The sequence below is a fragment of the Emiliania huxleyi genome (genome assembly GCF_000372725.1).
Source record: "Emiliania huxleyi CCMP1516 chromosome Unknown EMIHUscaffold_134, whole genome shotgun sequence".
NCBI classification, from domain to species: domain Eukaryota; phylum Haptophyta; order Isochrysidales; family Noelaerhabdaceae; genus Emiliania; species Emiliania huxleyi.
Genome location: NW_005201249.1, coordinates 103,481 through 120,002, shown reverse-complemented (window position 1 = coordinate 120,002; position 16,522 = coordinate 103,481). Strand labels below are relative to the sequence as shown.

Below are 16,522 nucleotides of genomic sequence, written 5' to 3'. Positions count from 1 at the left end.
CTGGGTGGGATTGGAGGCGGTTACGCAGGTGTGAAGTGGCGATGCGCAAAACATCAACAACGCTGCTCGCAACATGCGTGTCGCGCACTCATTCATGACCGGTCTCAATGCCCCACCCCCCTGCGCGCGGGCCTTCTAAGCCCGCGGGTAGTCCCCCCCCATCCCCAGGGCCTCCAGGGCTCGCACCTCAACCTCTCACAGGCCAGCGCACAGCGCCATAGGAGGTATTTTCTTCTCAATAACAAGGCTGTGAACAACTGTCGTGACCACGGCGCCGCAGGCGCCTTTTGCCAGGTGATAGCCCTGGATGGACAATACATACGCCTAGTTGGACCTCAGATCGCCCGACCGCGTCCCGGCGCTTTGTGGTCGGATTTGTGACGCCGCCGCACCGCGCCGCGGCCGGGGGACACACACTCCACACTGGTCAGCGTCTGTCTCACACGTACACTGATGTCTGATCGTACGAAGGTACGAGTTAGCTGTGTGTGAAGCTTGTTTCTTGAGCACTTGAGCACCGGATAGGGTCGATTCCGCATGGTACGGGCTTGTTTCTTGAGCACTTGAGCACTGGATAGGGTCGGTTCCGCATGGTACGGGACCCCTCGATCGTCTCGCCCACCCTCACTGGTGTGTTCATTGGGGGGGGTCATAACAAACACGGTACAGGATCGAGGTGCACGCTGCCGAAGCAGTGTCGTCCCCCCTCTCCCCGACGGCGATGGCGGTGTGACCGATCGAGCTACAAGAGGAGCTTGTTCAGCAGGATCCGGAGTGGTCAGATGCACTACCTCACTGGGCCTAGGGGATGTTTGACGGCCTCCTCGGCACTCCTCGGGATTGGGACGGGTCCGATCTGAGCACTGACCTCCAGCACCTCCCCCAGAACGGTAGTGGACAGCGGCAGAGGTGTCGGCAGACGCGCCGATGACGAAGTTGCTGAGCTCCCACGCCCTTCGCAGCGTCGAGCGAGCTCGATGGCGTTGGCGTCGGCGGGGACGAAGGCATCGACGACGACGGGCGGCGCCGTGCCGGGAAGGGCTGGCGTCGTCGGAGGTGGCGCAGGCGGGGTGATGTTCTGGGTGCGGATGCCGCCACGGAGCTTGACGTTGGACATCACACCGCCGAGCAGCGTGAAGGAGCGCTCGTCGAAGTAGACGTCGTTGCTCGAAGTGATGCGCCCAAGCTCCGGTGGATGTACACAAAGTAGCCGCGGCGGCGCCGGCGCACGTCGTAGCCGAGGTGGAGAGGGAGAGGGAGAGGGAGAGGGAGAGTGAGAGTGAGAGAGAGAGAGGAGAGAGAGTACGAGGGAGAGGAGAGAGGGGGAGGATAGGGAGAGTGATAGGGGGAGAGGGAGAGGGAGAGGAGAGAGAGTAAGAGGGAGAGGGAGAGGGAGAGGGAGAGGAGAGAGAGCAGAGGAGGGAGAGGGAGAGGAGAGGAAGAGGAAGAGAGAGAAGAGGGAGAGGGAGAGGGAGAGTAAGAGAGAGAGGGAGAGGGAGAGTAAGAGGGAGAGAAAGAGGGAGAGTGAGAATAGAGAGAGTGAGAGGGAGGGAGCGTAAGAGGGAGAGTGACGTAGGGTTGCCTAACGTTAACTTTGGGCCTAACAGTTGCGCTAGTGTTGGCTGAAATCCTCAACGTTGTTCAAGTGTTCACCCCAGCCCATGCTGTTACTGTTTGTTACTGTTGTTACTGTTGTTCAGCGGCCAGCAAGCAGAAAATGGCAAAAAACCCGGGTAAAACCCGAAAATACCTGGAATTTTCCGGGTATTTTCGGGTATTACCCGCACTGGACACTAGAGATCGTCGTGGGTTACTGCCAGGCCTTCCTTACTGTTGTTCAGTCGGCCTAACGTTAGCTACTGTTGTTGGGGGGGCCCACTGTTGACACTGTTCAGCTCTTAACGTTACTTAGGCAACCCTAAGAGTGAGAGGGAGAGGGAGAGGGAGAGGGAGAGGGAGAGGGAGAGCTCGCCCTCCATGCGGCGCACCATTGGGGGCGCTGCGGACTATTTAGGCCTCGTCGCACATCGCGCGCATTCTGGATTGTCTTATTTATCTGAGGTTAAAATATCCATTTGAAAATGCTTGCCACATCTCAGGGATGGCGACGCCAATTCAGCCATCCTGAGATGCAGCGCCCTCCGGCCAGCATCTCAGGATGTATGGCTCATTCAGCCAGGGATGTAGTGGACATCTTTGGTTGCCTCAGGCATCCCAAGATGCATGAAGCAATTCAGGATGCGCGAAGCAATTCAGGATGCGCGCGCATCCTGAATTGCTTCATGTATCTTGGGATGCTCGAGGCAATCGAAATTAGAATGGAGATCGTATCGGCTATCGGGCAATTTCAGATGCCTCAGCATCTCAAATTGCGGGTTCCCCCCGCCCCTGACGGGCCCCGACGCGCGCGGGGCCGCGGCCCGCCGGCCCCGCGGAGTAGACAGGAGAGGAAGTCCAAGCTAATAAATAGCGCATGGTCACACAAGTAGCACACACACAGGTCACTCACTGCACACTGGCAGCACGCACATCTCACTCTCTCGCTCTCGTGGTCAGAGCTCATCCTTGGCCCCGCCGGGCTTCCTGCTTGCGGCGCAGCCGATGCCGCACGACGCGGCGCAATTCTCCCTCATCCAGCCCGGGTTCCGCTCGCACTCCCCCGTGGCGGCCCACCTCGCGCAGTGCTCCGACGTCTGCCCTCCTCCCCCCTCGCCGCAGTCGCCGCACGAGGCCGCGCAATGCTCCCTCATCCAGCTCGGGTTGCGCTCGCACTCTCCCGCCGCGGCCCACTCTCCGCAGTGCTCCGACCCCTCCCCGCCGCCGCCCTCATCCGCGGCTTTGGGCTCCTCCTCGCGGCACACCCCGCACGCGCGCGCGCAGTTGAGGCTCATGAAGCCGGAGTTGGTGTCGCACTCCCCTCTCTCCGCCCACGACTCGCACTCCGGCCGCTTGTCCGCGCACGCGCCCTGCCCCGCATGCCCGCTCTGCGCCAGCGCCGCGACGCGCCTCCGCCGCGTCAGCTTGTCGGAGAGCTTGTCGAGCTGCTTCGCCGCGGCGGGCGCGGCTGCGGCCGCGTCCCTCCGCAGCGCCTCGAGCTGCTGGCCCGAGAGCCCCTTCAGCTCGGCGAGCGACCGGATGCCCCTCTGCTGCAGCACGCCGTGCAGCGCTCCGAGGCCAGCCTCGTACGCCCACGCCCACGCCTCGCAGCCGCCGCAAGCCCGCATGCACCCCTCATCCATGAAGCCGCGGTTGCGGCTGCACTGCCCGTTGCGCGCCCACGAGTCGCAGTTGCCTATCAACGGTGAGAGCAGAGCATCGCTCGCCCCGCCCCTGCCATGCCGCGCAGCGCGACGCGGCTGCCGTTCGAGTCGACGCACTTTGGCTTGACCACCACCCGCTGCGGCGGGGAGCCCGGCCGGAGCGCTTCGACGTCGTCGAGCGTGAAGTGCGCCAGCGCCGCGCCCTTGCCCAAGATGTGGCCTGCGGTCGCGTTTGGCCAGCAGAACCACTCGTGGGAGAGGAAGGAGCTGTGCCTGCGCCCACAGGCGAGTGTGTGTGCAGGCGCGGAGCAGGAGCCTCTCGCGCGAGGGGAGGGACGCGCCGCCACGACTCTCCCGGAAGCACCTCCCCCATCTTGCTCGCGGACCGGCCGTTGATCCACCAGCAGCGCAGCGGCCTGTGGTCCTCGTTCACGATCTCAAACTCGACGGCCAGCTTGTGGTAGGCCCAGCTCACAAAGCCGTCGTCGCTCTCGAACCGCTCCACATCCAGCTCGGCCGCGCTCGGGTAGCCCTCGCCGCTCCCCTCCTCGCCGTCGCCGCGCCGGATGCGCACCCAAGCGACCGCCGGCCCGTCAGTCTCCACGCCGAGCGCGCGCGCGACGCCGCCGTCCGAGCCCCCAACGATGAAGGTCTGCAGCACGTCCTCCCACCTACTCTCCCGGGCAATCTCGCGTCCTCGCGGGTCCTCTCCCACCATCGAGGTCCGCAGTCTCCTCCCACCAAAAGCCGTCTCCGTGCCGAGGGTTGGACCAGCCGGCAAACGGGTACGGGAAGCGGAGCCGCTCGCGGAGGAGGTGCTCGCCTGGAGGGAAGGCCGTCGCGTCGGCATGTGCGTCTCGGTGCGAGGCGGCGGTGGGGAGAGTGGGAGAGCGGGAGCGGCGCGCCTTGGCTGGAGGACTTGCCGACGAACCCAATCAGCCCGTAGCGCGCGCCGCTGCTGCCCGGCCGGAGCGCGTCGCGCAGCTGGTCGAGGGAGTGGAGCCGCACCATCCGCTGCTGCGCCAGGTTCACCTCGAACTGCTCGTAGGAGCGCCGAGATGGTCTGCGGTAGTGCTGCTGCTGCCGCCGCCGCTGCTGCTGCTGCTGCTGCTCGTACCCAAAGCCGTCGTCACCGCTGCCCCGCTGTCGGGCGTTGCGCGCCTTGCCGTCTGGGACGCTACCCGACGCGTCGTACACACGCCGAAGGTTGTCGTCGCCGAGCACCTCGTACGCCTCGGAAATTGCCTTGAAGCGAGCGGTCGCCGCCTCCTTCTCCACCTCGTCAACCTTGTCCGGGTGCGTTTGCAAGGCCGCACGGTAGTATGCCTTCTTGATGTCTTTGGCGCTTGCGGACCGCGTCAAGTTCAGCCGCGCGTAGAGCTCCTGCGCGGTGGCGTGGCTTAGCAGAGCCAGCCAGCAACACCGGCGGAGACACCGCATCAGCAACCTCTTGTCGTCCAAAAAGAGAATTTGGCGAGCCCGCTCAAAAAGAGAAGCGCCCGCCTGAGGTTATTTACAAAAGTCTCGACCACGCACCGGTGTGGGGGTCCCTAATTTTGGGTGGCTATCGCGAGACCTCGAGAGAATGTCTATGCGGGCGGGAAAAGGCGGGGAGGGGGGGGGGCGGGGGGCGGTGAGCTGTACTTCTGACTGTCGTTGCTGTCGCTCTCCCTTCTCGACTGTCTGTGCTTGTGCGTCTTGGGTCCGGGGTTGTGTTTTTCCGTGAGCTGTACTGCCCAGTGCCCGGGAAAAAACGATTGGCTCCACATCCCCAATATGTCATATGTGAGCTCACTGGCTTCACAGAAAACACACAACCCCGGACCCAAGACGCTCAAGCACAGACAGTCGAGAAGGGAGAGACAGCAACGACAGTTAGAAGTCAGCGCTGGGTACCAGGAAGGCGAATGCGATGACGGCCTCTAGTGTGAGCTCTAGCTAGTGAGCTCATACGCACGCCGGCAGATCGCGACTATATACAGCTAGTCAGTCACTGGCTTCACGTGCTCTTCACCTGAGCACCCCGCTGCTCTCCTGTTGGAAGCGCCCGACGGCGAAGCCCCAGCGGTTGCACTGCTGCTGCACGCCGCGCGGCGCGAGCGCGCCGCGGCAGGGATTGTGGCTGCTGCCCGCGCTAAACGGCCCGTACAGCTCGTCGACACGAGTCAGGTTGCGCCGTGTGGTTGCACTGAGGGCCCTCCCGGGCCCGACAGCAATGTCGTCCACGACCAGAGCCGCCCCCGGCGCGGCGACGGCACTAGTATGCTCGATGTCCTGCATCGCGCCACGCCAGCGGTGGTCGCCGTCCACGAAGACGACGTCGCACACGCGCGCGGCGGCCACGTCGCCTCCGGCTGCAGCGGCGAGCCGCGCCCGCCACGCCGGTACTTGCCGAGTCGAGTCGCCCTCGTGCACGACGAAGCGATGGCCAAACGCGCGGCGCAGCGTGTCGACGGCCGCGCGCGAGTAGGGGAGCGCGAGAAGGTCGAACGCCTATTCTCAAGTTGCGTGGTCGGCGCACTGGCATAGGGTGACCAAGTGCGAGCGGGCGGCATGCGTGGACGACTAGCCGCGGGTTTGCAACGAGCATCGCGGCGGCCGAGTGGCCTCCGTTCAGGCCAATCTCGCAGTACGTTGCCCCGCTGCCCGCTGTCTGCGCGAGCGCGATCATTCGCCGCAGCTGCAACGGCCGAATGTATCCAGCGGCGAACCTTCGAGGGAGGTGTGCGAGGTGCTGTGCGAAAGCGCGGCTTGTCTGCTGTGGCGGGGTGCGACTCACGTGTAATTTGGAGCGAGGGTTACCATCAGGCTGTCTAGCCTTGCAAACCACGACTGCACCGCCGCCAGCACCGCCGCGAGCGCCTCTTTCTCGTGCGGTATCGAGGTGAGGTTCTCAGGCACTGAGCTGTACGGAGAGCCGTCATAGACTGCCTTTGGCCGCAGGGTGCGGCACAGCCCGCCGGTGGCGTGCGGCGGAGAGGTGGCAAGCGCGAGCGTTGCCTCATCGTTTGGGCCACAGTAGACCCGGCCGCCGCCGGTAGTCTTCCGGAAGGGGCAGCGAAAGGGCGGCTCACGCGAACCGGTCGCATTGAAGTAGCCGCGGCACCCGCCCGCGACCCAGACGCGCGGCGGTTGGCGGAGGGCCGCATCCGAACGGCCGGGCTCGCACCCAAAGGTGACGCCGGCGACGCACCTCCCGTGTGTGCGGTCGTGGTGGAGCGTGCAGGCGGCCGCGCCGCGAATAGCAGCCGGGGGCATTAGCGTGCCGAGCGTGATAGTGTGTGACACGTCCAACAAGTTTTCCCTCCTTTTTCTGGAGTGTGTCATGGGTAGATCGTACATGTACGTCAACAAAAAAGGAACATTGGTTGTGCAACAAAGAGAATTTTGAAGAGACATGTCATGTTGGAGAGAGAAGAGTTTGTTTCAATGTTGGAGAGTGTGAACTCAAACCTACATCCTGACCGTAGCCTGACCGTCCTTGTGTAACCGTCTCATGTTTGGTTTGTCCTGCCGCGCACATTGTCATCGACTTGTATCCGACTTGGTGGAGGCTGTGGTGATGTAGCGATGGTGTGTGGGTCTCTAGTGACCATACAGCTTCTTTCTCCGTGTTCCGTCTCCTGACAGGTGTATTCTTTTTTTGCTTGGGCGGACAGCATGCTGAAATTCTGAAAAAACCTGGCCGGCCCCTGCGGTGCCCCTACCTACCTACCTACCTACCTACCTTACTTATGGGGAACTAAAAAAGAAATCACGGATGGGTGAAGGTGGGGTACTATACCAACTAAAGTGATGGGTGGTGGTACTCTCCGCGACCACAGTCCTTCCTGAGACATGACAGGCCACTCTCAAGCCCTACAAGCACCAGACACCCACATGGGGAGGGTCGACATCGTGATTTCCGCGGAAAATTTCTTTTTCTGCTGTGAAAGTTCCAGCGTGGAGAGAGGGGAAAACCCGACGGGAGGGCCCAGACCGACCCTACCCCCCGGCGTGCTTTCCGCCGAAGCAAAAAAAGAATAGCTTCAGAAAAGTCCGGGAAGCGTGCCATGGCGATCAGCACCCGAGTGCAGCACGAGCGATGAGCGAGCCTGCTCCCACCGCTGCGCTCGACTCCTTGCCGTCTGCGCTGCGTGAGCGCATCCGCGGCGAGCCGAGTGCACAGCAGCAGCCGTGCGCGCCTCCTCCGCGCACGCGCATCGCAACCACGGCTCCAGCTCACGTCCTCTACCTCGTCCGCACCGCCCTCCGTGCCGAGAGGAACCCGGCGCTAGAGGTGGCGCTGCGCATAGCCTCGGCACAGGGCATCCCGCTGGTGTGCGTCGCTGTCGTCGAGGACTCGCATCCGCCAGCCGTGCCGCGGCTTCGGCGGCCTCCGACCGACCGCTCCGCCGCGTTTCGTCTTGAAGCGCTGAGCGAGCTGCAGCCGGCCTTCGAGAAGCGTGGCACGGCCTTGTGGGTGCACCTCGTGCGTGACGGCTGCCGCGCCGCCGTCGCGATGAGCTTGGCCGCACGAGCCGCACTCGTCGTTGCTGAGGAGCACTTTGGTGTCGAGCCGCACGCACACGCGATCGGGCGCTCTCCGCCGCAGCCTCCACCGCCGCCCTCACTCACCAACGACCCACCGCCGCCACCACCGCCGCCCCGAGCCGCACGCACACGCGATCGGGCGCTCTCCGCCGCAGCCTCCACCGCCGCCCTCACTCACCAACGACCCACCGCCGCCACCACCGCCGCCCCTCGCAGGCGCGTCGCCTCCACAGGCTGCCCGGTGTGGCTGGTCGACTGCCACTGCACAGTACCGGCAAGGCTCGTCGCCGAGGCGGCACTGAGGGGAGGCAACCGAGGCTTCGTCGCTGCCACGGCGGCGCAGCGCGCAGAAAGGCTGCGGGCCGACTGGGACCCTCCGGCCGCTCCGCCGCCGGCCTCACCGCCGCCGCCGCCGCCGGCATGGAGCGTCGACTTGCGGCCGGCCCACTCGGTGGAGGAGGCGCTCCTGCTCCCGAGCCGGCGAGACGCGACGGTACGCCCAGTGGGACACACACGCGGCGGGCCAACCGCCGCCGCCGCCCGCTGGCGCCGCTTCGTCGCGTCGGGTGGTCTGAAGAGCTACGCTTCACACCGCAACAACCCGCTCGCGGAGGGGAGAGGCGGCCTGCGACGCGGCTGTTGGGTCGACGGCGGCAGGACGCGTGTCCATGACCCGTCCACCACCCCTCTTCCCGGCAGGCGCCTCCCGCATGTCCGCCTACGTGAACAGCGGCATGATCGACCCGGCCACCATGGCGCGCGACGCCGCCTCCGCGCGGGCAGACAAGTTCCTGGACGAGTTCGTCGGCTGGCGCGAGGCGCCGTATGTCTGGTGTCTCCGCCACCCGGGGGGGTATGCGCGCGCCGCCGTCGCCGTACCAGCTTGGGGACGCAACCAGCTCGCGGGCTGTGGCGGCGGCGGCGAGGGCCCAAGCTTGGCGGAGCTGGAGAGTGGTCGCACGGGCGACGCGTACTGGGATGATTGCCAGCGCTGCCTCGCGCTGAGCGGAGAGCTGCACAATAACGTCCGGTGCGCGCGGAGCGAGAGAGCTCTGGCGCCGGCGCCATTTTGGGCCATTGCTGACAGGTCCCCACCCCTCGCGCCCCTCTCAGAATGGCGTGGGGCAAGGCGGTACCGGCTTGGTGGGAGGCTGCCGCTGGCGAAGTCGAGCCGGCAGGAGCGGGAGGGGGGGCAGCAGCAGCGGGCGCCACGCCGCCGGCCGCCCGGCTGCAGCTGGCGCTTGAGCTGCTCATCCACCTCAACGACAGCTTCGCGCTCGATGGGGGCGCGCCGCCCTCGTACGGCGGCCTCCTCTGGTGCCTCGGCTGGCGCGACAAGCCCGGCCCCGGAGGCGCGCCCGCGCCAGAGTCGCCCACGCAGAGCCCGAGCCCTCCTCCCACGGCACCCTGCCTCCGTCGCTAGGCGCGCCCACGCCGCGCCCGACGACGGTCCTCAGCCGGCGCATCAAGCCCGGCGACCTCGAGCGCCTAGCGATGCGGCGCACAGCCTTTCGGGAGGCGCCAATTTCCGGCGCGGCCGCGGCGCAGCTGACGGCGGCGGTGCAGCCGACACCGGCAACGGCTGAGGCGATGAGCGATGCGGGCGGAGGCGGGCAGAAGCGCGCGCTGGCCGCTGCGCCGGCAGCCTCCGCACAAAAGAAGGGGACCCTCTTGAGTCATTTTGCGCGCTCCACGGGCGGCGGAGAGGAGGCCACGACGCAGCTTCGCTCGCCAGCGCGGCCGGAGGCGGGCAGAGTGGGTGAGGGCGCTCCCGGCCCCCTGTCGCCTGCAAAGCTGCTGCGGGAGGCGAGCGAGGATCAAATCGCGCGGCTGGTGGGGAGGGGGGGGAGGGGGAGGTGACACGGCGACGGCCGACGGGATCCAACAGTCGCTCTCCTTCACACGCCCTTTATCGAGCGTGCAGAGTGCAGTGGCGAGCTCGGCCTCCAGCGCGAAAAATTCGAAAAAATCACAAGTTCAAGTGAAGAAGTGACAAGTCGGAAGTGTGAGAGCGGTGCCGGTGGCCGGTGCGAAGAGAGTTATAAGACTAAAGTCTAAAGAGAGGTGTGTAAACTGTGGGTAATTCTAAAATTGTCTCAACGCGCACCGAGCACCGTCCGGCGTCCGAGAGTGCATATGTGTAGTACATGTTATCTGTTAATCTGACAAGAAACTCAACTCTATCAGACCGCACACACACACATAGAGCCGTATGCAGCATGCCCGTGAATCACCAAGTGTACAGTCGGGCGAGGTCGGTTGCGGGACCCGGGAGCGCCTCTCCGGGTCCCCCGCGCACCTCGGGGTTGCGCGGCATGGCATGCGCGATATCCCCCCTCCCTACAAAGGCGGCGCTGCGCTAGCGGCGGAGCGACTCTGCCGCGCGCGGCGACTCTTGGCGGGCCGAGCCGCCCTAGGCCTCGGCTTCATCGGCCGTGGACGCCTTCGGCTTGTTCGCCTCGCCCGGAATGGCAACAGACGAGTAGTCCATCTGGTCTGCGCCGCGCATCTCCTCGCCCTTGGGCATCCACAGCTGCGGGTCGAACTTGCCGAGCGCGCCCGGCTTGAGGAACATGCCTCCGCCGTCCTCGCCCTTGAAGTAGACGAGGCCCAGCGAGAGGGACGCGATGAGGATGACCATGCCGAGGTAGACGAAGCCCTGGTCGTAGTTTGCATTCGCGATGATCACCTTGGAGCCGATGACGGCGCCGAGGTTGCCGCCCGCGCCGACCTGCGGGGGAGAAAGGGGCGGGGGTTGGGGGTTCGCTCACGCCTAGAGAGGGAGGGGGGTGGGGGGGTGGGGCGGCGCACCATGCCCGCCACGGCGCCGAGGGCGGGGCGCGAGACGTACGGCACGACACCGTAGGTCAGCCCCTCGGCCATCTGGACGCCGATCGAGAAGAAGATGATGACGGCCATCGTCTTGCCGAGCGCGCCGTCCGTGTTGCGCACGCAGTCGGGGTTCCACACGTCGCCGACCACGATCTTCTCCGCGTCGGTGGGGATCTTCTCCACGCCGAGGTCGGTGCCGTCTGCGCTGAAGGCGTGGCCCGTGCCGGGGTTGTCGATGCTCTTCGACGCGCACGGCGGGATCCAGGCCGCCTTGGTCTTGACCACGTAGGTCGTCGTCTCGGACCCGCCCTTGAACTCGACCGTGTGCTTGTAGGCGCCGTAGATGCCGTTTTGGTTCTCGCCGGGCCGCGCGCCGGCAATCTCCCCCGACGGGGAGAACTTCCACGGGTCCTTCTTGTCGAACTTGGGCTTGCAGAAGTCTCCGTCGCCGCCAAAGAGGGGGCCCTCGTACCCGCCGTAGCAATGGAAGGTCACCTCTGGCGTCACGTTGTAGATGTTTTCAAAGACGCTGGCCGGGTACTTGCTCGCCTGGCCCCTCTCCATGCGGACCGGGCCGGGCATGTTGACCGTGAGGAGGCCGAGGGTGAGGCACATGAAGCCCTGGAAGACCTGCACGACGAAGAGCGACCAGACGCGGCCGCGGATCCCGAACTTCTTCATGGTCCAATCCGAGAGAAGTCTGGGGGCGGCGCGGCGCGGGGTGAGCGGCTTGCTGGAACCGGGATGGCGAGGAGTACAGGGGCAAACGGTGTCTCGGCTGGTCTCGGAGGCGTGTCGCACCCGCCCCACGAGCGCGCAAAGAGGTTCATCAGGCCGAAGCATGCGCCGAGCACGCCGGCGAGGGACTTTGAGAGGTCGTAGTACTCGTAAAAGTAGAGCACCGCCTTGTTGTTCATCGTCAGCTCGACGCCGAAGCACGTCGCGTAGCAAATCATGAGCGGGATGGTGTTGATGTTGCAGGCGGCGATGAGGAAGACGAGGGAGCCGTTGCCCTTCTGCTTGGCGCCCGACATCTCCAGCTCCTTATAGTTGCCGTCGGGCAGGTCGCGTCCTTTCATGACGAGGAGGGTGGCGAGGATGATCATCGCGGCCGGCACAATCATGCACAGGCGCCACGCCGTGTCCTGGTCGGTCACCTGCCGGAGGGAAGGGGGGAGGGGGGGGGTAAGGGAAGGGGGGGGGGTAAGGGAAGGGGCGGGAGGGGGGGGGGGTAAGGGGAGGGGAGGGGGGTAAGGGGAGGGGAGGGAGGAGGGGGGGGAGGGGTCGATGGGAGGCGCGGCTCGCCTTGAGAAAGCCCACCATGATTTGCGGCATGACGAGCAGGGTGACGCCGCCGCCGAGGTTGCCCCAGCCGCCGGCGGTGGCGTTGACGGTCCCGACGATGCTCTTGGTGAACATCTGCCGGGGGGGAAAAGGGGCCCCCGGGCCTTTAAGGGGGGGCCGGGGGCGGGGGGCGGGGGGAGGGGGGGGTTGAGCAGCGTGGAGGGGCAGAGAGAGGCGGGCAGAGAGAGTCGGGCAGAGGCGAGGGCATCGCGCGACCTGCGAGCACCAGACTTGGCAGGTGACGAAGGAGGCGAGCGAGAGGCCGATGAGCGCGCGGCCGGCGATGAAGGCATTGGCGTTCTGCGCGGTCGCGAGGACGACGAGGCCGGGCAGCGCCGTGAAGAGGAGGATGCCCATGGTCCTGCGGCGGGCCGAGGCAGCATGCGTAAGGGAGGGCGTGGGATTGAGGCGAGGCGGGAGGGAGGCGAGTGGAGGAAAGGCGGAAGGGGGAGGAAGCGGACGGAGGAAGGGGCGGTTGGGGGACACGAGAGGGGCGCGGAGGCTGAGTAGCCCGAGGAGGAGAGAGGGAGAGGAGGAGGGGAGGGCGGCGGACTTGCGTGCTCCAAACTTGTCGCAGAGCGGGCCGGCGAGGAAACGCATCGCGACGGTCGTGCCGACGGCGGCGGCGCCCGCAGAGGAGAGCTCGTCCGGCGTGAGGCCCAGCCCGCCCTCCGACTCGTCCTCCTTGATCCACGTTAGGAGTGCCGCCGGCGCAAAGACGGCGAAAAACGTGCAGAAGAAGCCGAAGGTGGCCGCCCAGAAGGCGTACATGTGCGGCTGCACGGGCAGGCGAAAGAGCTTCACCGCGAATGCCGTGGCCTTGTGCTCGGCGTCCACAGGCAAATCGAAGCTACAGAGGGAGGCGGCGGCGTGGGCGAGGTGGAGGGCGGCGGCGGCGTGAGCGGCGGCGGCGGCGGTGTGGGCGAGGTGGAGGGCGGCGGAGGCGTGGGCGAGGTGGAGGGCGGCGGCGGCGTGAGCGGCGACGGCGGCGGTGTACAACAAGGTGGATTCGGTGAGATGCGGGCGCGTTTCGCTCTCGCGCAGTGCGCGGCGCGCCTGCGGCCAAAGATGTCCTTTTGCCCGGAGGAGTTGACGCCAAGCTTCTCGAGCTGGCTGTGGAGGCTTTTGATCTGGACCTCGAGCTCCTCCTGCCTCTTTCCCGAGGCCATTGCGAAAGGAGGTTTGCTACGGCCCTTGAGAGTGTCTCGCTATGGTTCCCGGAGACCTGCTCCGAGATAGATGCAAGATTTCACACGTTCCCCTTCTCACAGCGTCCCAAAAAAGTTCGCCGAGGCGTCCCAAGAGATTCCTGAGCGTCTCAGAGGAGACGCGTCTCAGTGGGGTTGTAGAGAGAGTTCCTGACGGCCGACGGATTGGCTGTGGCAGCTGGTGGCTGCCTGGGTGGTTTGTTTGCTGCCATGTGCATCGAGTTCTAGCGGTGGTGCCTCGAGGTGGCGTGTGAGAGAGATTTTTAGCAATACCAAACAACTCTAACACTCACACATCATTTGGGGCCTGGAGCCCTGTTCACGCGCGCGCGAGACGTGCAGACAGGGTTGCCAGGTGAGAGCGAATGGCGCGGTTCACGCCTCGCACAACAGAGAGAGAGAGAGATGCGCTCTGCATGGTGGGACATAAAAGAGAGCGAGTACTTGGGCGAGTAGGCCGTGCGGTCGACGCTGCCGCGTGCGACTTTGCGCGCGAGGCGGCGCAGCTTGAGAACGGCGGTGGGCGAGAAGCCGCCGCCGAACGTCTCGTGGAGCAGCAGGTTGAAGTTGTTGCGCTTGACAAAGATCGCGTCGTGGTAGAAACCGCGATGCGCCTTGACGTAGCCGTGGCCGTTCTTGTGGGAGAAGGGTTGGCCGGGCCGCGCGCCTTGCAGCCCATGTTCAGGCGGCGAGCCTTCTCCTCGGTGCTGCCGAAGGCGTAGGAGTGGCCAACGGAGGCGGGTGTGCCGCCGCTCGAGGCGTTGCCAACGCCCGTCGAGGAGGTCTTGAGGAGGGGCGTCCAGAGCTTGACTTCATTCACCTCATCGCATCCTCCCGGGCCAGCGTGGGGTTCCGCGAGGTCGACCTTGTACCCCTCGTTGTACTGCCGGGTGAGCTCTGGTTTCTCCTTGTCACCGTGCACGACCGGCGCGTTGGCCGGGGCGCGCATCGCGTCCGCCCAGGCGGCGAGGACGCCGTCGTGGGGCCGCCGGTGGTGGGCCTTGTTGTAAAGGTAGTCGCCGAAGAAATCGACTGGGATGCCCCGCTCGAGCGCGACCCGAAGGGTGGGAAGCGCCGCGGAGAGCCAAAGGCCGAGCTTCCGCTGGAGCTCGTCCTGGAGGGTGTCGGAGGAGAGGGCGGTGGCGTACGTACCGTCGACACGGACATCGAAGGCCTTGCCCGCGAAAGGCGTTGAGGCGGAGATGAGGCGCGCGGCTTCGCGGTTGCTGACGGCGCTGTCTCCGAGGGACGGGTTGTTGTTGACGGCGCTGTCTCCGAGGGACGGGTTGTTCTTGACGTGCACATCCCGCGCCTTGACGAGCTCCTGGTGCGCGAACCAGTCCTTGTGATTCTTGATGGCAGCGAGCGCCCGCGGCCGCGGGTACGTGGATTTGCATAAGTGTTTGTTCTGAGTCAGTGTTCATTCATTCACGCGGAGAAGTCTCCGTGAAGACTAGCAGGAGGGATGAAGACCCTTCGTATGAGAAGAGGCTCCTCAGCGAGTGCCTGAGGTAAAGAGTAACCTCAGAGGTTGGCTGACTGCGGTGGAGGGAAATAGTGCTTCTCGGGTCCGTTGGCCTCTTTTGTAGGGAAGAATTTTGATACCCGTCAAGACGCCTGCTGGGGGCAGCTTCGCGATGAAGCCGTCTGCTCCCCACTTGTCAACAGCAGGCGCTGGCGCCATCAACGTATCAACGTTCGACGAGGAGAGAAGGAGGTGCTGGCGACGCGAACAAGCTGGCGTCAGCTTTGCGTCTGAGTGAGGACCTTTCTCCGAGGGAGGCTCTGCAACTCGAAAGGGGTCGCCCAATGACGGTCACCCCGTCGGTGTCGCAAGATCCAGTGTCGCAAGGCATTCATTTGCTCCCGGGCATATGGACGACGACCAGCGACCCTGGAGCGTACACGACGGCTGCTTCTTCACCGAGCACGTCCGACGTGCGGCTGGCCAGTACGCCCCCAACGAGAAAACGCGCGCCGCAAACGCAGACGCAAACGCAAACGGAGGCACGTCATTCACCCGGCCCCCGCCCCCATCAGGCTGGTTGCCGCTGCTTCGAGAGCGAGGCCTGCGCACCCCAGGCAAGGGAGGCCTGCTCGTGCGGCGCGGCGCGCGGATTTGTCCGCCGCCCAGATTGTGCGCTCGCAGTGGCTGATCGACGGCGTGGCTCCCAGCGTCGAGCGTGGGGCTTGCGACAAGTCAGCCCACGGCGGCAGTATATTTTGGGCGCTCCGCGACAAGTCGACCCGGGCGCGGCTGGCCAGCACGGCGGCGGTGACCTCCGCCGATCAGCCTGACGACGATCAACAGCTCGTCGGAAGGTGTGGCGAGTGCTCCGCTCGGCGACGCCTCGTCCCGCGAGAAGCACTCGACGACCAGCCCCGAGCACCGCCGGGGCGGAGCTGCGCTCTCTGCGGCGCGCCACCGCCGGGGCGGGGCTGCGCTCTCTGCGGCGCGCCGGCGCCTCCGTCGCTCTCGGCGGCGGCAAACGCGGGCAACTTGTGCGCCGTGCGAGCCTGGCTTTGGCTGGGCGGCTCCCCCGACGCCGCCGCCGAAGGACGCACCCTGCTGCACCTCGCCGCCGCGCGGGACCACGCCGCCCTGGCGCTGCTGCTCATCTCCGCCGGCGCGAGCCTCGAGGCGACGCAGTCGCAGGGCTGCACGCCGCTCGCGCTCGCCGCGCTGGCGGGGGCGGAGGCTGTGCTGCGTGTGCTGCTGCGTGCCGGGGCCGACCCAAACACGAGCACGTCGCACGGCATCTCCGCGCTCGCCCTCGCCTCGCACCGCGGCCACTTTGCCTGCGCGAGGCACCTCTGCAACGCCGGCGCACGCAACGACGTTCGGGACATGCGCGGACAGCCGGCGATGCACTATGCAAAGTCGCCGGCGGCGATGATGCTGCTCAGGCGCAACCAAAAGGCGGCCAAGGAGGCGGCCAAGGAGGCGGCTAAGGCGGCCAAGGCAGCGTCCTGGGTCTGGGCCAAATGAATCGCGCCCCCTGTTACGTGCACAAGATATAGTATCGATCGATGTGTATGACCGTGTGTGTTTCTCGAGCGTACGGCTGCTCTCTCTACGTGACCTCGTGACCGTACTTCGCTCGTCGGGCTCGGCCTTGTGCCTCTCTACTTTTTGTGTGGATGTCGTGTCCTTCTTTCCAAACATATATTCGTGAACAAATGGGTGTCTCCTCATTTAGCAAGCTATAGCTTTGAGCTATTAAACAGAGCAGAGAGCAATGAGCATGCTCAGGACACACAGGGGAGGCGTCTCGTCGAGCACAAACCCCTCTGGCAGGCCCTTTTGCCAGCCTTTTGCGCTTGGGCGGCCCGCGCGGAGAGGGG

At 65.5% G+C, this 16,522-nt stretch overlaps 6 protein-coding genes across 6 annotated transcripts; 2 read left to right on the top strand and 4 right to left on the bottom strand.

The window, feature by feature from the left end:
• Positions 1–787: 787 nt before the first annotated feature.
• EMIHUDRAFT_226722 (hypothetical protein) lies at positions 788–1,663 on the bottom strand (the record flags this gene model as incomplete). The annotated part of the gene is made up of 2 exons (XM_005788521.1): positions 788–1,186; positions 1,637–1,663. The coding sequence occupies 2 exons, from the start codon at positions 1,661–1,663 to the stop codon at positions 788–790; spliced, it is 426 nt and encodes a 141-aa protein (XP_005788578.1).
• A 2,776-nt stretch (positions 1,664–4,439) lies between these two features.
• Positions 4,440–4,637, bottom strand: EMIHUDRAFT_49645 (hypothetical protein; the record flags this gene model as incomplete). Its single annotated transcript, XM_005788520.1, has 1 exon — positions 4,440–4,637. A coding segment is annotated over one exon (198 nt), but the record flags the coding sequence as incomplete, so codon positions are not given.
• A 633-nt stretch (positions 4,638–5,270) lies between these two features.
• On the bottom strand, positions 5,271–6,518 carry EMIHUDRAFT_226720 (hypothetical protein; the record flags this gene model as incomplete). Its single annotated transcript, XM_005788519.1, has 3 exons — positions 5,271–5,753; positions 5,827–5,971; positions 6,040–6,518. 3 exons carry the CDS (start codon positions 6,516–6,518, stop codon positions 5,271–5,273), a joined length of 1,107 nt encoding a protein of 368 aa, XP_005788576.1.
• Positions 6,519–7,344: 826 nt separating this feature from the next.
• Positions 7,345–9,216, top strand: EMIHUDRAFT_226719 (hypothetical protein; the record flags this gene model as incomplete). The annotated part of the gene is made up of 4 exons (XM_005788518.1): positions 7,345–7,810; positions 8,493–8,823; positions 8,907–8,958; positions 9,040–9,216. 4 exons carry the CDS (start codon positions 7,345–7,347, stop codon positions 9,214–9,216), a joined length of 1,026 nt encoding a protein of 341 aa, XP_005788575.1.
• Positions 9,217–9,925: 709 nt separating this feature from the next.
• Positions 9,926–13,177, bottom strand: EMIHUDRAFT_440685 (hypothetical protein). The gene is made up of 7 exons (XM_005788517.1): positions 13,026–13,177; positions 12,523–12,819; positions 12,186–12,330; positions 11,931–12,044; positions 11,427–11,782; positions 10,605–11,325; positions 9,926–10,524 (listed from the first exon to the last, which is right to left on the bottom strand). Exons 1-7 carry the CDS (start codon positions 13,136–13,138, stop codon positions 10,207–10,209), a joined length of 2,064 nt encoding a protein of 687 aa, XP_005788574.1. The 5' UTR covers positions 13,139–13,177; the 3' UTR covers positions 9,926–10,206.
• Positions 13,178–15,051: 1,874 nt separating this feature from the next.
• On the top strand, positions 15,052–16,166 carry EMIHUDRAFT_226717 (hypothetical protein; the record flags this gene model as incomplete). Its single annotated transcript, XM_005788516.1, has 2 exons — positions 15,052–15,188; positions 15,260–16,166. The coding sequence occupies 2 exons, from the start codon at positions 15,052–15,054 to the stop codon at positions 16,164–16,166; spliced, it is 1,044 nt and encodes a 347-aa protein (XP_005788573.1).
• Positions 16,167–16,522: the final 356 nt, after the last annotated feature.